This window comes from Sciurus carolinensis, chromosome 18 (genome assembly GCF_902686445.1).
Source record: "Sciurus carolinensis chromosome 18, mSciCar1.2, whole genome shotgun sequence".
In the NCBI taxonomy this organism is placed as follows: Eukaryota; Metazoa; Chordata; class Mammalia; order Rodentia; family Sciuridae; genus Sciurus; species Sciurus carolinensis.
This window is the reverse complement of record NC_062230.1, coordinates 24,598,810-24,614,486: the sequence shown is the minus strand read 5'-3', so window position 1 is coordinate 24,614,486 and position 15,677 is coordinate 24,598,810. Positions and strand designations below refer to the sequence as shown.

Below are 15,677 nucleotides of genomic sequence, written 5' to 3'. Positions count from 1 at the left end.
GAGGACCAAGCAGAAGTCTGAGAAGTTTTTTTTCCCAGATGATTCTTAGATGAGGAAGGGCATGTGTATGTACAGGCATGAGCTGCTTTTTCTCCTCGTGATTTGAGAAGCGGTAGAAGAGGCAACGGCAGGTAAATGAGTGTGGATAGACAGGCTCACCGAAAATTCATGATTACACAAAAACCACTGAGGTTGGTTTTCTCCTTAAAAGCAAGCAAACATACAAACCCCCTAAGTTGGAATTAGGTTCAAGAAATAAGAAGCCAGCATGGAGAAAAGTGCTTTAGCCATCTTGAACACCATGACCCTTACAGGGAATCCTCTGAGTACAGTTGAGTTTATTCCACCAAATGACAGATGAACACCTAAAGAGCAAGTCACAGCTAATGGTGAAGAAAATAATGAGCCACACCACCAATAAGCCCACGTTGTCATCGCCCCAAGTACTTGGGCTGCTCCACTTCTAGAAGAGGATCTGCTGTACCCCCTGGCAGGCAGACGAAGCAACCATCTTTCATTCCCCTCTGGCTGGAAATTCCTAGAGACCTGGGGAGGGTAAGTGATGGAAAGCTTCCACCTAAACCTCTGTCTCACCTTGCCCCTGGTCAGAGGGTGTCTTCGACATTATACTCCTCTTCTAACTCTAGGTGTGCTGTGACAAGAAGGGAAACTAACTGCAGGCCAGGTAAGCTTTAGCTGAGGTTACCATATAAACAGTCTGTTCACTCCACCACCTGACCAGGGGCCTCCTGCTTTCAGATCTGAAGATAATGGCTTCCAGGAATTCCAAAGGCTCCCTAGCTGAACGACAGGCCACACTGTCACATTAGATTCCATTTAAGATATGGATAAGGGTGATAAGAGGAGTTTTAATGGAAACCTAAGGATTTCACTGACGTGGGTTTCCAAGCCTGTCTTTTAACCCCATGGGTGAAGGCAACAGACGGGGAGGTTCTTCCCGTGGAGTTCGGCAGCTGACAGCAGGCGCTCCCAGGCAGTTACCCACTCCCTTGTCGCCCGGGCTTTGCTTCCCTAAAACCCAAGTAAGCTCTTACCTGTGTAGCCCACTGGATTTGCGTGTGCCAAGCAGCAAGCAAGGCGTCATAGAGGCCAGTAAGCTGGCGGTCCAGGGGTAGGTCACTCTGGCACAGCTCTTGCCAGGCTGCTAAAAGCTGCACCTGCAGGGGCAGAACAAAGAGGACCTCACTGGGTACACTAAACATGCTGCCTGCTGAAACTGCCCTGCCCTACTACCAACACGAGTGGGTCACTGCCGCCTGCTATCCTGCTACCCATTGAATCCACTCACTTTTTTTTAAAGAAAGCAGAAAACAAACAAAACACAGCAGAGTCACCTGCTCTGATAATCATCCAAACCTTGAATCTGTCACCCTCCAAGCAGCTCTCTCCTTTTACTCTGCCCCAAAGGCATGCCAGGGTGCTTCCACCAGAACAGACCTTAGAGGTGGGTGTGAGTGGGTATTAAAGCTTCAGGTCCTCACCTTACTGTTTCAGAGACATGGGCCTCAAGCCCTGGGCTTGGAGGAATGAGTTAGCCCAGGAAGCTGCTGAGGTTTTTGGTGACCCCATAAACTTACAAAATTCTTACAGCTTGCTGGAGGGCACAATAAAGTTTAAGACGTGAATCTCCTTTAAGATAAAAAAAAGGCAATAAATTAAAACAATTTTTCAAGTCTGTTTGAATTCATCTAAATGAATCCAGCTGTAACTACAAATGATGAGGAAGACTGATGATGTTTCCCGACTGGCAATTAGATGAGTCTATACGCTGGACCAAGAGTACCCCCTACTGGTTAACTGAAAGAAAAACAGTCCTTGAGTCTAAAACTGGGATTCTGTTGCCCGTGCTACCAACACTCCACGGCTTCTTACCTTGTGACACTTGTAATAGTATGCAAGGAGCTGAGGCATCCGGTCAATTTCAGTAAAAACCTTCACAAACATTTTGGACTGATCTAAAAAACAACATAAAACACATATCAAACTGTTACCAGGCTTTCTGGTATAGCTAAGAGACATAAATCACTAGGTTAAATGTGATTCTATGTAACTAGTATTCAGAAGTTCCTACAGAAAAAAAGAAAAAGAAGTTCCTACAGAGATAATGAATTAGCTCATGCGTGAGGATCATAAACATGAAAATAAGAAAGATCAGGAGCAGAATGTTACCTGACAATCGAACAACACAAGCCCTGCTTGTTAAAAGTCAACAAGCGTCACCGATAAGCGTCATTAATATAGCTGAGATTATCCATCAGTAAAGTTATCGGCCCATATGAATGGTAAAATGAATTAGATCAGGGCTGGCACTGGCTGGGGGGCAACGCTGGGATGTAAAATTTAAGGAAGCCATCACTCTCAGGGTTGTGCAAGGACACACCCACTTGCCTCACCTAGTCCTGGCCCTGATTTGAATCACAAACTGTCAGCGACAAGTACCTAAAATAACTTATAATTGACCTCATTTTGTAGGTGAGAAAACTGCAGCCCAGAGAGTTTTAGATACTTGCTGTCAATGGCAGGAATGCAAAACTATAGCAGAGGCCAAAATGCTGATGTTCAACTGTTCTGGCCTACAAAAAAAAGCAAGTCCATCTGACTTGTCAATCCGGTATTTATATAAACTAAAAAACACTGAGACAAGCAGGTCTCTGTCAGGTGCCAAGAACAAATCTAGCTCTTTATTGCCTCAGGGCCTTTGTACTTACTGTATCTCAGATGATCTTCTGGTCCCTATTCAGCCACCTAGACTAGGTTCCTCCTGTACTCCTTGTCACACATTCTCTTCACAGAAACCATCACAACCTATACTTATTTTATTTAGTTACTTATATAACAGCTCATTATCTTTCTCATCCATGGAAACACAGGCTACAAGGAGGGCTGGAACACCTCCTATCTTGTTTCACTGTCCCCAGAAATTAGCCCAACACACAGCCGACATTCAACAACTGTACTAAGTTACAGAAGATTGTTTAAATAGCATTGTTTTTCAGCACTATCAGTAGCACATTCATGGCAGAAAAAATGGGAAACAGAATAAGAAGAAAAATCTACACTCTGTTAGCCATTAACATTTAGATGTACATTTAAAGAAAGATTTTAGGAAATAACTGCTACAATGTGTGCGTGTCTAAATGTATGATCACAATTTTCAAGACGTCTACCCAACAGAGTAGAACTTCTTTAAATGAATAATAAAGCAGAATTTACCACAACAGCAAATGGCACAAACAGAAGTTATATCAAGAGAGAGAAGATCAATAAGGAAGCAGAGGAACTGAACCACAATATAGAACAATTAGACCTGGCAGACACAAACAGCAGGCTGTGTTTTTCTCAAATGAACAGGGAGTATTCTCCAGGACAGACCATAAGTTAGGTCATAAAATAAGTGCTAATAAATTTCAAAAGACTGAAATCATGGAAATCCTATAGTATCTTTTTTCATCACAATAGAAATAAACTAGAGATCAAAAGCAAAGAGAGAACTGGAAAATTAAAAATATGTAAAAATTAAACAACATGCTCTTAAACAACAAATGGGTTAAAGAAGAAATTCTGAGGAAAATCAGAAAGTGCTTAGAGACAAATGGAAATGAAAACACAATATACCAAACTTATGGGATGCAGTGAAAGCAGCTAAGCAAAGTAATTCACAGTTTTAAATGCCTACATTCAAAAAGATCTCAGTTGGGGATGTGGCTCAGTGGTAAAGCACTTGCCTAGCATGCACAAGGCCCTGGGTTCCATTCCCAGCACCACAAAATAATAATAATGATAATAATATTAAAAAATCAACAACCTAACTCTAAATCTTAATGAATAAATAAGATAAACTAAAACCAAAGATAGCAGAAGGAAAGAAATAATAAAGATTAAAGCAGAGATAAATAAAATAGAGACTAGGAAAATAAAAGAAAAGTCAATGAAGCTAGTAGTTGATTCTTTGAAAAGATCAACAAACTTGACAAATCTTTACTTAGATTCACTATGAAAAAGAGAGAGGACATAAGAGAACTAAAGACAGAAGTAAAAACGAAAGCATTACTACCAATGCCACAGAAATTAAAAAAGGATCATATTTAGTACTTTAAACAATTATACACCAACTCACGGAATAACCTAGATAAAACAGACAATTCCTAAAAACACCCAAATTACCAACACTAAATCTTAAAGAAATGGAAACTCTAAACAGACTTACAACTAACAGGAAGACTGAATCAGTGATCAGAAATCTCTTGAAAATAAAAGCTTGGGACCAGATGGTTTTACTGGTGAATTATTTCAGACATTTAAAGAAGAATAACACTAATCTTTTCAAGCTCTTTCAAAAAAGTTGCAGAGGAGGGAACACTTTCTAATTCATTTTATGAGACTAGCATTACCTTGATGCCAAAAATTGACAGAGAACTACAAGAAAACTATACACCAATATCCTTGATAAATACTGACACAAAAATCCTCAACAAAATCCTAGCAAACTAAATTTAGCATTAAAAGGATTATACACCATGACCAAGAGGAATTTATTCCTGGGTACGAGGATGGTTTAACAATGCAAGAATCAAGGTACTACATTACATTAACAAAAGGAAGGGCAAAAATGATATCCTCAATTGATGTAGACAAAGTATTTAACAAAATTCAATACTTTCTCATGATAAAAAACACTCAACAAACTGGAAATAAAAGGAAACTACCTTAACATAATGAAAACCATATACTTTTTATTTTCCTTTCATTTTGGGGGTAATGGGGATTGAACCCAGTGCCTCTGAATTCAGAGGCAAGGATTACATATGTCACCGTGCCTGGCTGCCCATATACTTTTTTTTTTAATATATTTAACTGGAGATGGACAGAATGTCTTTATTTTATTTTAAATTTTTTTTTACTTGTTGATGGACCTTTATTCTATTTTATTTTTTATGTGGTGCTGAGAATTGAACTCAGTACCTCGCACATGCTAAGTGAGTGCTCTACCACTGAGCCACAACTCCAGCCCTTGTTTCTGATTTTAGAGGAAAGACTTAAAATAATCTTCACCACTGAATATTTTTTATATGGGTAGGGCTGGAGTTGTGGCTCAGTGGTAGAGTACTCGTTTAGCATGTGCGAGGTACTGGGTTCAATTCTCAGCACCATATAAAAATAAATAAAATAAAGGTTCATCAACAACTAAAAAATAGTTTTAAATAAATAAATAAATAAAATTAGAAACAAGACAAGCATGCTCACTTTCTCCAATTCTATTGAATGTAGTAATGGAAGTATTAACCAGAGCATTTAGGCAAGGAAAATAAAAGGAATTCAAATAGGAAAAAAAAATCTTATCTCTGTGTGCAAGCAAGATCTTATATACAGAAAACCCTAAAGAGTTCACAAAACTCTTGGAGCTGAGTGAAGTAATGCAATTCCAGCTACTCAGGAGTCTGAGATGGGAGGTTTGAGGCCAGTCTGAGAAACCTAGTGAGAACCTGTCTCAAAATAAAAATAAATAAAAAGGGTTGAGAATGTAGCTCAGTAGTAGGTAGTACAAACTCCAGTACTACACACACACAAAATCCTATTAGAACTAATTTAGCAAAGTTACAAGATGCAAAAACAACACATAAAACCCCGTTGTTTCTTTACATTTAATAATGGACATCTTAAAAATAAAATTTTAAAAATTTCAGTTACACTGACATCAAAAAGAATAAAATGCTTAGGAATAAACTTAACCAAAGAGCTAAAAGACATACACTGAAAACTACAAAGCACTGCTGAAAGATATTAAAGACACGAATAAATGGAAAGATACCCCATGCTTATGGATTGGAAGACTTAATATCAAGATGTCAATACTAGTCAAAGTGATCTGCAGGTTTAATGCAATTCCTTCCCAAATCTCAACATTTTTTGCAGGAACAGAAAAATCCATCCTAAAATTTTTATGAAATCTGAAGGAACCCTGAATAATCACACCATTTTAAAAGCAAACAGAATGAGTCTCATATTTTCCAACTTCAAAACTAACTACAAACTTACTACAACAATAAAAACAGTGTGGTTCTGACATAAGCATAGACATATAAACATCTTATATAGAGAGTATATTCTGGATCCAGAATAATAGTGGATCCAGAAACCAACACTAATATACAAGGTCAAATGATTTTCAACAAGAATGCCAAGATCAGTCAATGGAGAAAAGAAATTTTTTCAACAAATGGTGCCCAGAAAACTGAATGTGCAAAAGAAAAAAGATGGACTCTTACAAAAATAAACTATAAAAATTAACTTAAGGGCTGGGGGTGTAGCTAGTGTAAAATGCTTGCCTAACACGCTTGATGTTCTGAGTTCCGTCCCAAGTATCAGGAAAAAAAAAAAAAAAAACAAACTCAAATGGATTGAAGACTAAAAGTAAGAGCTAAAATTACAAAACCCTTAGGAGAAAACCAGGAAAAAATGTAACAGTAGATTTGACAATTATTTCCTGGATATGACAATAAAATCACGGGGGAAAAATGAAAAATAAATATATTAGACAACATCAAAATTTAAAACTTATGCAAAAGAACACTATTAACAGTAAAAAGACAAAACCAAAGCCAGGTGCAGTGGCACAAGCCTATAATCCCAGGTACTCAGGAGGCTAAGGCAGGAGGATCACAAGTTTGAGGCCAGTCTGAGCAACTGAGCCAGACCCTGTCTCAAACTTAAAAATTAAAAAAAAAAAAAAAAAAAGCAGAAGCTGGTAATATCGCACAATGATAGAGCACTTGCCTAGCAAGCACAAGGACCTGGGTTCGATCCCCAGGGCTGAGGAAAAGGACCAATCCCCCAGAAAGTTTGAAGATTATAAACAAGGACAAAGACCTACTAAAGCAAACAAAAAAGAAAGCTGAGCTCATATTTAATAACCAATTTGAACTAAGACAGAAAGCATTCAATGGGGCCATGGCAATATTTAATAAAAATTATATTTAAATACTAATAGAGCAAGAAGGAAAAAAGTGAAAGTTTCCCAAGTGCCTTTAGAAATCAACACAAGCATGATACCAAAGCCAAGCAAAGATACTCACTTATGGTATCTCAACAAAAAGAAAAATCTAAAAATTAACAAATATCTAGCAGTACATTTACACACATACACAAACACACACATTCAGAGTGAACAAGTAGGGTTTGTTCTTAAAAGGCAAAAATAGTGTCATATTAGGAATGCTATTTATATAATTTACCATGCTTAGTGGTTCAGTGGAAATAAAAATAATAAATTAGATCCTGATAGATGCTAAAAGGCATTTAATAAATTTGGTAATATACTTATTTTTTAAAAATTATCTAAGTGCTCACTTTGACAGCATAGTAAATAAACATGACCTAACACCATAGTCTTCAGTGCTTTCTGAGCCTCGTTACTGTGTGACCCAGGGACTATAGACAAAAAGATTCTCTGCTGGGGACAGAGGTACACAGTTCTCCAGGGTGACCTCAAGGGGCACCAATTCTGATGTGGCTTCACTAGCAGGGAAGTGAGGCCAGACGTTTCAGCCCTTGACCTGGAGCGACTGAGTGGGAGAAACTGTCTTCAGAGGGAGCAGTGTTATGAGGGGACAGGAGGGCAAGCTGTGCTCACACACCGACTACTCAGCCATCCAGGGGGTCATTCCCCAAGGGTTTTGTACACTTGGAGTGACCATATGTCCCAACTGGCCCTGGACAGTCCTGGTTCGTACCTGTTGTCCCAGCTTAATTATGAAAGCACACCTTCAGTCATAAAAAAGTGGGAAATTCCACCACTGGCAACAACACAGATGAACCCTGGAGGCACCGCGTTGAGTGAAGTAAGTCAGACAATGAAGACAAGCAATCCAGGCCACATCCATGCGTGGAATCTAAGAAAGCTGAACTTAGAGAAAGACAGACGAAGGGCAGGTGCCAGGGCAGGGTGGTGGGGGAAATAGATGTTGGTCAAAGTGTACAAACTCCCAGTTATAAGATGAGTAAGTTCTGGGGATCTAATACACAGCATGGTGACTACAGGTACTAACAATGTGCTGTGTATTTGAAATTTGCTAACAGTAAATCTTAAGTGTTTTCAGCACAGGAAGAAAAAATGGTAACTATGTGAGCAAGTAACTCCCTTGATTTTGGAAATCACTTTACAATATATATCAAAGCCTCGCATTGCACATCTTAAGTATACATAATTCTACTAGTATACTTCAGCTTTATTGAGGTATATAAATGTATCCTTGCTTAATAAAAAATTACATGGTCAACTCAGTATATTAGAATATTAATAATTTTATGTGTGATAACAGTTTATATGTGTATGTGCATGTGTCTACATATTCATGTTTATAATTACCTAGCTTTAACTTTCTAAAAAAAAAAAAAAATTAGTGAAAGCTGGCCCCAGCATGGCCACCTGCCCTGAAACAAATTTAAAACTCAAAATTCTTAAGATATGAGTTCTTTTTTTTTAAGGGGTGCTGGGGTACTGAGGATTGAACCACTGAACTACATCCCCAGCCCTTTTCATTTTTTTTTAAGACAGGATCTCACTAAGTGGCTTAGGGTCTTGCTTAGTTGCTGAGGCTGGCCTTGAACTTGTGATCCTCCTGCCTCAGTCTCCTGAGCCACTGAGCTTACAGGTGTGACCACTATACCAGCTAAGATGAGAAATTATTTTATGACTTAATTTCATCACTGGAAGCACACCATCATTTAAATGAAACTGATGCTTCATCTCAGGGGCTGTGAAAGGGAAGTGTTTTCAGAACAGAAGAGACACAGAGTGAAATATCATCTACTGCTCTGATAATGAGAAACAAGAAAACATAAACTAACACCAGGTCTTCAAGTTTGGTGATGATATGACTGTTGGTGATCTCAACAGAACAGGGTTTAGAGAATACTGAACCCAGAGGAGAAAGGCTCAAGTAACACAGGAGCAGATGCAAAGGAAGCAGACGGGGTGGAGACTCTATTCTAATATAAATGCTGTGAAGGTAAGAAAACAGCTTTCCTGCTGCTGCTTCCTGGTTAATCAATAGTCTTGAAGATGACCAAGAATGGAAGAATTAGGAAAGTTAAATGCTGAACAATAACTTAACATCATCATATTCTTGATAAGGGTCAAAACTCATTCCAACGGCACATTTAAAATTGTACATTTCTCTAAATATAAACTTTACCTAATGATCATAATCCAATTTTGAGTTGTATTTACTGATACGAATACCGAAGTGTTGAGGAGTGTGGTGTCTGATGTTTGCAACTTTGAAATGCATCAGAAAAACTAAGATGAACTGATGGATGGAGAGGTTGGTAGACATGAGATAAAGCAAAATGCAGCATAATGCTAATGCTGGAATCCAGAGGGTGTGCTCATGGTATCTGTTTCAACTTTTCTGTGTTTGAAAATTTCATATAAAATGTTGGAAACACATAAGCATCATGAGTTATAATTTATTTCCAATATTTTTTTCTTTGTAGTACTGCAGATCAAACCCAGGGCCTTACACATACTACCCAAGAGCTGTACAACTGAGCTACACTCTTCACCCTTTCATTTATTTATTTATTTATTTTTGAGTACTGAGGATTGAACCCAGTGGTGCTTTACCACTGAGCTATATCCTCGGCCCCTTTAATTATTTCATTTTGAGACAGGGTCTTGCTTATTTGCTGAGGATGGCCTTGAACTTGTGATCCTCCTGTCTCACCCTCCCAAGACGGGTGCCATGGTGCACAGCTACTTCCGGTCTTTATAACTTGATCAACATCAAGACATTCTCAAGACTGAAGACTCAGAAAGTCTTATCTTTATAAAGAAACGTGCAGAGACAAGAAAGAGCCACACTCACCTACAGACTGAGAAGTGAAGGCAGCTACAATCTGGGGACTGGCCAGGGCCTCCAGCCTGTTCTTCAAGGCCTCTAAGTGCACACATTTTTCTGAGTAGTCTGGAGTATCAACAAGCATCGTTAAGCTGTTCTGCATGCCGGTTAGCTTGGCAGAAATCACAGTGATGTCCTATAAAAAGATGAGAATAGAGGATATTTATTTTGAAAGACTTCTGCTACCTCAACTGGGAATGAATAAAATACAGGAAAAGGCAATTTGCAATATACAAATAAAATGGCCCATAAACATTATGTTCAACCTTATTAGTACTCAAATGCAAATTAAAACAAGAATATGCCATTTTCCTCTAAAAAAAAATAAAAAAGGAACTCTTTTGAAAAATTATGAAATCTATTCTTGGTAAGGGTGCAAAGAAAAAAAGACACTCTGGTGTCACACATGTCCCCTCACTCACTAGAACAGCAATGTGACAAGAGTCTCAAACATATTCACATCATTTAACTTGGCATTTTCTCTTCAAGAAATGGGTCTTAAAGAAATGATTATTTTTTAAGGGATGTAGAGATATTAATGTATTATAATTAATGTGATTTTAGTGTTGAAATAAAAAAAGCCTGGAAGCAACATAAATCTTCCATTATAAAAAATGAAATATAAATTATGGGACGCTCATAATGGTATGTGGAATCCTGTACAGACACCCAAAATTATGTTTTTGAAATGTACTAATAACAAGATATTTACAACTTACTATTAAATGAAATAAACACTATAAAAAGCATATAGACACAAGAGTCCTAATTGTGTTTCACATATATCAATGTAATATACGAAAGACATACAAAACACACTTATAACTTAAAATACATACCCATGACATTTACATACACACAAAATACATCCCTAAGTAAAAAGGTATACAAACACATGAAAAAATTACCTAACAGGCTTAAAAAATATATTACTAGGGTCTAGAACTATGGGTCATTTTCTTTTCTGCCTTGTGTATTCTCTGAATTCTTCAAATCTTCTACGATACACACAAATTATATTTTTAATTAGAAAAATGAAGACTTAATTAAGAAAGTACTGATAGTATTTCGGCATTCAATGGTGATCTGTAATGTAGCAGACATTGTATTGGACACCTGAGACTCCACGATAAGGAAGGTCACATTACAAAGATGTGCTCACAGCTCAGTGGGATAGAAAGATTATGATACACTTTCAGAACAATGGCTCAAGTGTTACAGGAGCAATCAGTTTTGCCTCAGAGTCAACGAGTGTGGGCAGAGCTATGATAGCTATGATATGGTGCTTTGGCTGGACCTAGAGGGATGAGTGCAAGTCCACTCTGATGCAAAGAAAAGCAGAGGAAGGGACAGTTCAGGCAGAGAACTGAAGACAGGAAAGGAGATGGCACACTGGTCTGGAGAAGTCACAGGCAGAGAGACATGGAGGGAGGGGCCAGGGAAAAGCTGAAAAAGCAGGCCACAATCCGTCCTGAAACACAGGCTTGCCCTGATGGTGGGCTCAGAATTGATACAGAAGAAAATGGGAAATCATTGAACGTTAAAATGCAGGAGAGGGGAGGGAGACAAGGAAATGGCACGTGCCAATTTATGCTTTCAGAGATCCCTGTGGTCACATGTGGAAGATAAACTGGAGTGGGATAGGAACCTGGTGGCAAAGAGACCAACGGATATCTGTTATAATGGTCCAGGAACAAATGATTAAAAGCCTGACTAGAATCACAGCAGAGAGGTAAAAAGAACAGATGTGACTGAACAGGGAAAAGGGATCGGTTAAGACTTCTGAGGTTACTAGGCTAAAGGCTTGGATGGAAAACGGCCCTATTAACCAGGATGAGGTGAACACAGGAAAGAACAGTGGTTTGTGGCTTTGGAGACAAAGAGTTCAGTTGGGCATGGTGGCACACACTGTAATCCCAACTACTCAAGAGGCTTGAGTCAGGAACATCCTAAGTTCAAGGCCAGCCTGGCAACGTAACAAGACCTTGTCTCAAAATGAAAAATAAAAAGGGTCAGGGATGTAGCTCGGTGGTAGAGCACTTGCCTAGCATGCATGAGACCCTGGACTCTATGCCCAATTTTGAAAAAAAAAAAAAAACAGAATTCAGTTTTTGAAATGCCAAAGGCCAAGGGGAGTACAGCTGGATATAGCTGGGTCTTGTGGGCAGTTAGTTTCAAGTATCAGGATAGTAAAGGGCAAAAAATCAAGATTTATTTAAACTGCTAATTAACATTAGTAGTTATAATAGTAAACTATTAATGTTAATTATTATAACCAGGTACCTGATTGACTGACTGATTGCAGTCCTTGGGATTGAGCCTCACGCACGTTAGGCAAGCACTTTACCACAGAGCCACATTACCAGCCCTTCTCTTTTCCTTTTTCTTCTGAGACCGGGTCTAAGCTGCCCAGGCTGGTCTCCCATTTGCGATCTCCTGTGTCAGCCTCCAAGCAGCTGCCTTACAGCTGGGCAGCAGTGCACCTGGCCTGGGCATGTTTACTGAGGCTCCTCCTCCACCCACTCTCCATGGCCCAGAGGCTTCATTCAAGCCAAGTGTGCAAAGTACAGTGGGCGGAAGCACTGAGGGCGGTTTCAGATCTTCCCTCCAGGACGTCTGAACGGTTCTGCCTGCCGCACTGACATCACTGGAGGCAGGGGATACTCTGAGGAAAGGCCATCGCACTTGCCTTCCCCAAACCTCAAGGTCCTGCCTAAGTGAACTGTACAACATGCCCTAAACAAGACGCCTACTTGGGTCTTAAATGTCTCCTCAATATCAGCACTCAGCGTGCTCCACTTGTCTGCTTCCTGAAGAGATTCAGCAGCAAGCTGCATCCGGGACTTCACCTGGTCGATTTCCACCAATACCTGAAAGAAAAAGAGGCAACAATGAAGCAGGGGTGCCTTTTCCTCTACCTTCCACCAGGGACTTGAAGCATGAGCTTCGTGGCATGCGCCTTCTTCAGGTGTTTCTGTACCCAAAGCACCAATCACCTAGTTTATTCTGCTCAGCATGCTGAAGAGATAAGTAAGTGGAAAGGACGAAGCCGAAAGGCGATCAGAGTGCTGGGGAGAACTGAGTTCAGGGTGGCCGCCGGCAATGCTGTGCTGTTCTACGCCCCTTGTGAGAGTGAACATCTTCCAGAACCAGAATCACCACGTAGGACAGGAGTCAAAATACCTGCATCGACTGCGATGTGTCCTGCTCAAATTTCTTAATGTCCTCCTTGACAAGAATCATCTGCTCTTTTAGAAAAGATGCCTCCTGCTTCAGAGCTTCAACATCACGGAGCACTTTGGGCATGTTCTGAAGGGCCTGGTGACTTGTTTCTGCAGCAAAATCAAGAATAGCAACATGCACAAAAGGTGAAAATTGGACCAGTCCCCAGTGAAGACTTTGAAATATGAGAGAAAACAGAAGGAAACTTCCTGAAGCAGTACCAATCACACAGCTTTTAGAGCCTGCAGGAAGCGACGGGCAGGAGAGGATGGGCGGTGAGGTCCATGCCCTCCTCCTGCCTCATCTCCCAAGTAGCTTGGGTTACAGGCATGTGCCACCCACACCCAGTAACTTTTGGCAATTCTTAGGATAAGTAAGTTTCCTAGGTACTATGGCTGCCATACTGCAGACCCTGATAACTGAGCGAGTCATATACTGAATCCAGGTATTTTATAAGTTTGAGGGATTAGGAAGGTGTATGTATTCATGGGTGACCCCAGTTAATGAGCTGGAGTTCATGCCAACCAGGTTGGAGGAGATGAACAGTGGGGGAGTCTCTAGTTAGTCCAGTGGTTCTCAACCTGAACCTGTTTCAGAATCACTCAGCAGGTATGGGGTGGGGCCCGAGATCTGCATTTCTAATATATCTTCACACAATGATGCTGGTCCCAGGACCATGCACTGAAAACCATTAGCCTGCTTCTTCACTGCTGCCCTACTCAGACTGACAAGGAGGCAAATTGTACCCCTAGAACTGCAGCACCAGAGTCCAGCCCTTATGTGGCTACTGTGTGGTCTGCACAGTGGTGTGTTAAGGAGGAGCACGTGGTCAATTTCTCCAGGCAGTCCTTTCAAAATGGTGTCATCCACAGCCACGTGATGGTGCTTTACCACTTAAGTAACTTTCTGAAGACAGTCAAAAGTATGATGAGAAAGTAGCAATGTTGACTCATGGTCATTCCAAAATGTAGTCCCACCTAGCACCAGTGTCAACAGGGATGTGGTTAAAATGCAGGTCCTGGGGCCACCTGCCAGAGAGTTTTATTTAGTAGGTCTGGTATGAGATCAAGGAACCTGTGTTTTTTGGGGTTTTGTTATTGTTGTTGTTTTTGCGGTGCTGGGGATTGAACTCAGGGCCCTGTGCTTGCCCTGAGCTATAACCCCAGCCCAAGGAACCTGTGTTTTTTAATGGATGTTCCAAGTGTAGAATACAGTTTGGAAAATCTCTGCAGACCACGATGTGTTATCTGGATTGGGAGGTTTCCAGCAGAACCCTTTTAACCCTTTAAGAACAATTCACTGGAAAATCAAGCAAAGGCGCCCACAGTCTTCTGCTCCACCAGTGCATAGAACGGAGCCCTAACATCTTGAGGAGGTACTGCAGAAACATTTTCATCCAACTCTGCCACAAAATTGCAATCTGTTCCCAATACTGACCCAAGTACAGGTCAAAAGCTAAGGGACCAGGGACAGAAGACGTAAAGGTTTCCTCAACGCACACACGCACACCTCACTGACTTCAACAGGGCTGACACAGTCACATCTCCCATTGGCTAAATCTTAGTCACTCTTCAGGTCCTGGCTGGTTCCTGTGAACCTCTCTTTCACTCTCCTCAGTCTCCCAAAATTTGGCCTACTCCTGTATCTATCGTAAAAACTGTCTCTGACAGATGGTGGCTCATTCCTGTAATCCCAGCAATTTGGGATATTGAGGCAGGAAGAAGGCAAGTTTGAGGTCAGCCTCAGCAACCTGAAGCCCTAAGCAAATTAGTGAGACTCTGTCTCAAAGCAAAATTTTAAAAAAAGGTTGGGGCTGGGCATGGTGGTGCACACCTGTACTCCCAGCTGCTCAGGAGGCTGAGGATCACAAGTTCAAAGCCAGCCTCAGCAAAAGCGAGGCACTAAGCAACTCAGTGAGACCCCTGTCTTAAATAAAATACAAAAAAGGGTTGGGGATGTTGCTCAGCGGTCAAGTGCCTCTTAGTTCAATCCCTGGTACCCAAAAAAAAGGGGGGGGGGGTGCCTGGGGATGTGGCTCAGTGGATAAACGTCCCTGGGTTCAATCTCTTGTACCAAAACCAAAACAACAATGGCAAAAAAAAAAACTACCTGCGGAGTGCTGAGGAGTGATATTGGACAAATTATATTGTTACCTTGTGGGCATAAACAAATATATAACAACACATTCCATCATTATGTACAACTGTACTGTACCAATAAAATATGTGGAAAGAGAAAAAATAAACTTCTCTCTTCCAGTTGTTGCCTCCTCAAGGGCAAAAGGGCACATCTGGGTGACAGCAACATTCCATGTTTTGATGGGAGTCTAAGTTACAGTAGTTGAATACATTTGCCCAAACTCAGCAAACTCATCAGATAAGACCCATGCATTTTATCTATGTAAATTTTATCTAAAAGTAACAAAGAAAATGGTAAATAAATATTGCACTCTAATGTTGAGGGTTGTAACTGAAATATTGAGGAGTGAAATTTACCAATACGTATCTACAACTTATTTTTAAATACACCAAAAAA

General features: G+C 40.3%; 1 protein-coding gene across 1 annotated transcript in view; it reads right to left on the bottom strand.

Annotated features, from left to right (window-relative positions):
• Window positions 1-15,677, bottom strand: part of Cog7 (component of oligomeric golgi complex 7) — a 62,334-nt gene that overhangs the window by 44,219 nt on the left and 2,438 nt on the right. The window contains exons 2-6 of the mRNA XM_047533347.1: window positions 13,104-13,252; window positions 12,674-12,790; window positions 9,888-10,056; window positions 1,894-1,976; window positions 1,056-1,178 (exon numbers count right to left, since the gene is read on the bottom strand). Coding sequence (XP_047389303.1) covers window positions 1,056-1,178; window positions 1,894-1,976; window positions 9,888-10,056; window positions 12,674-12,790; window positions 13,104-13,252 — 641 coding nt within the window. The remainder of the gene's footprint in view (window positions 1-1,055; window positions 1,179-1,893; window positions 1,977-9,887; window positions 10,057-12,673; window positions 12,791-13,103; window positions 13,253-15,677) is intronic.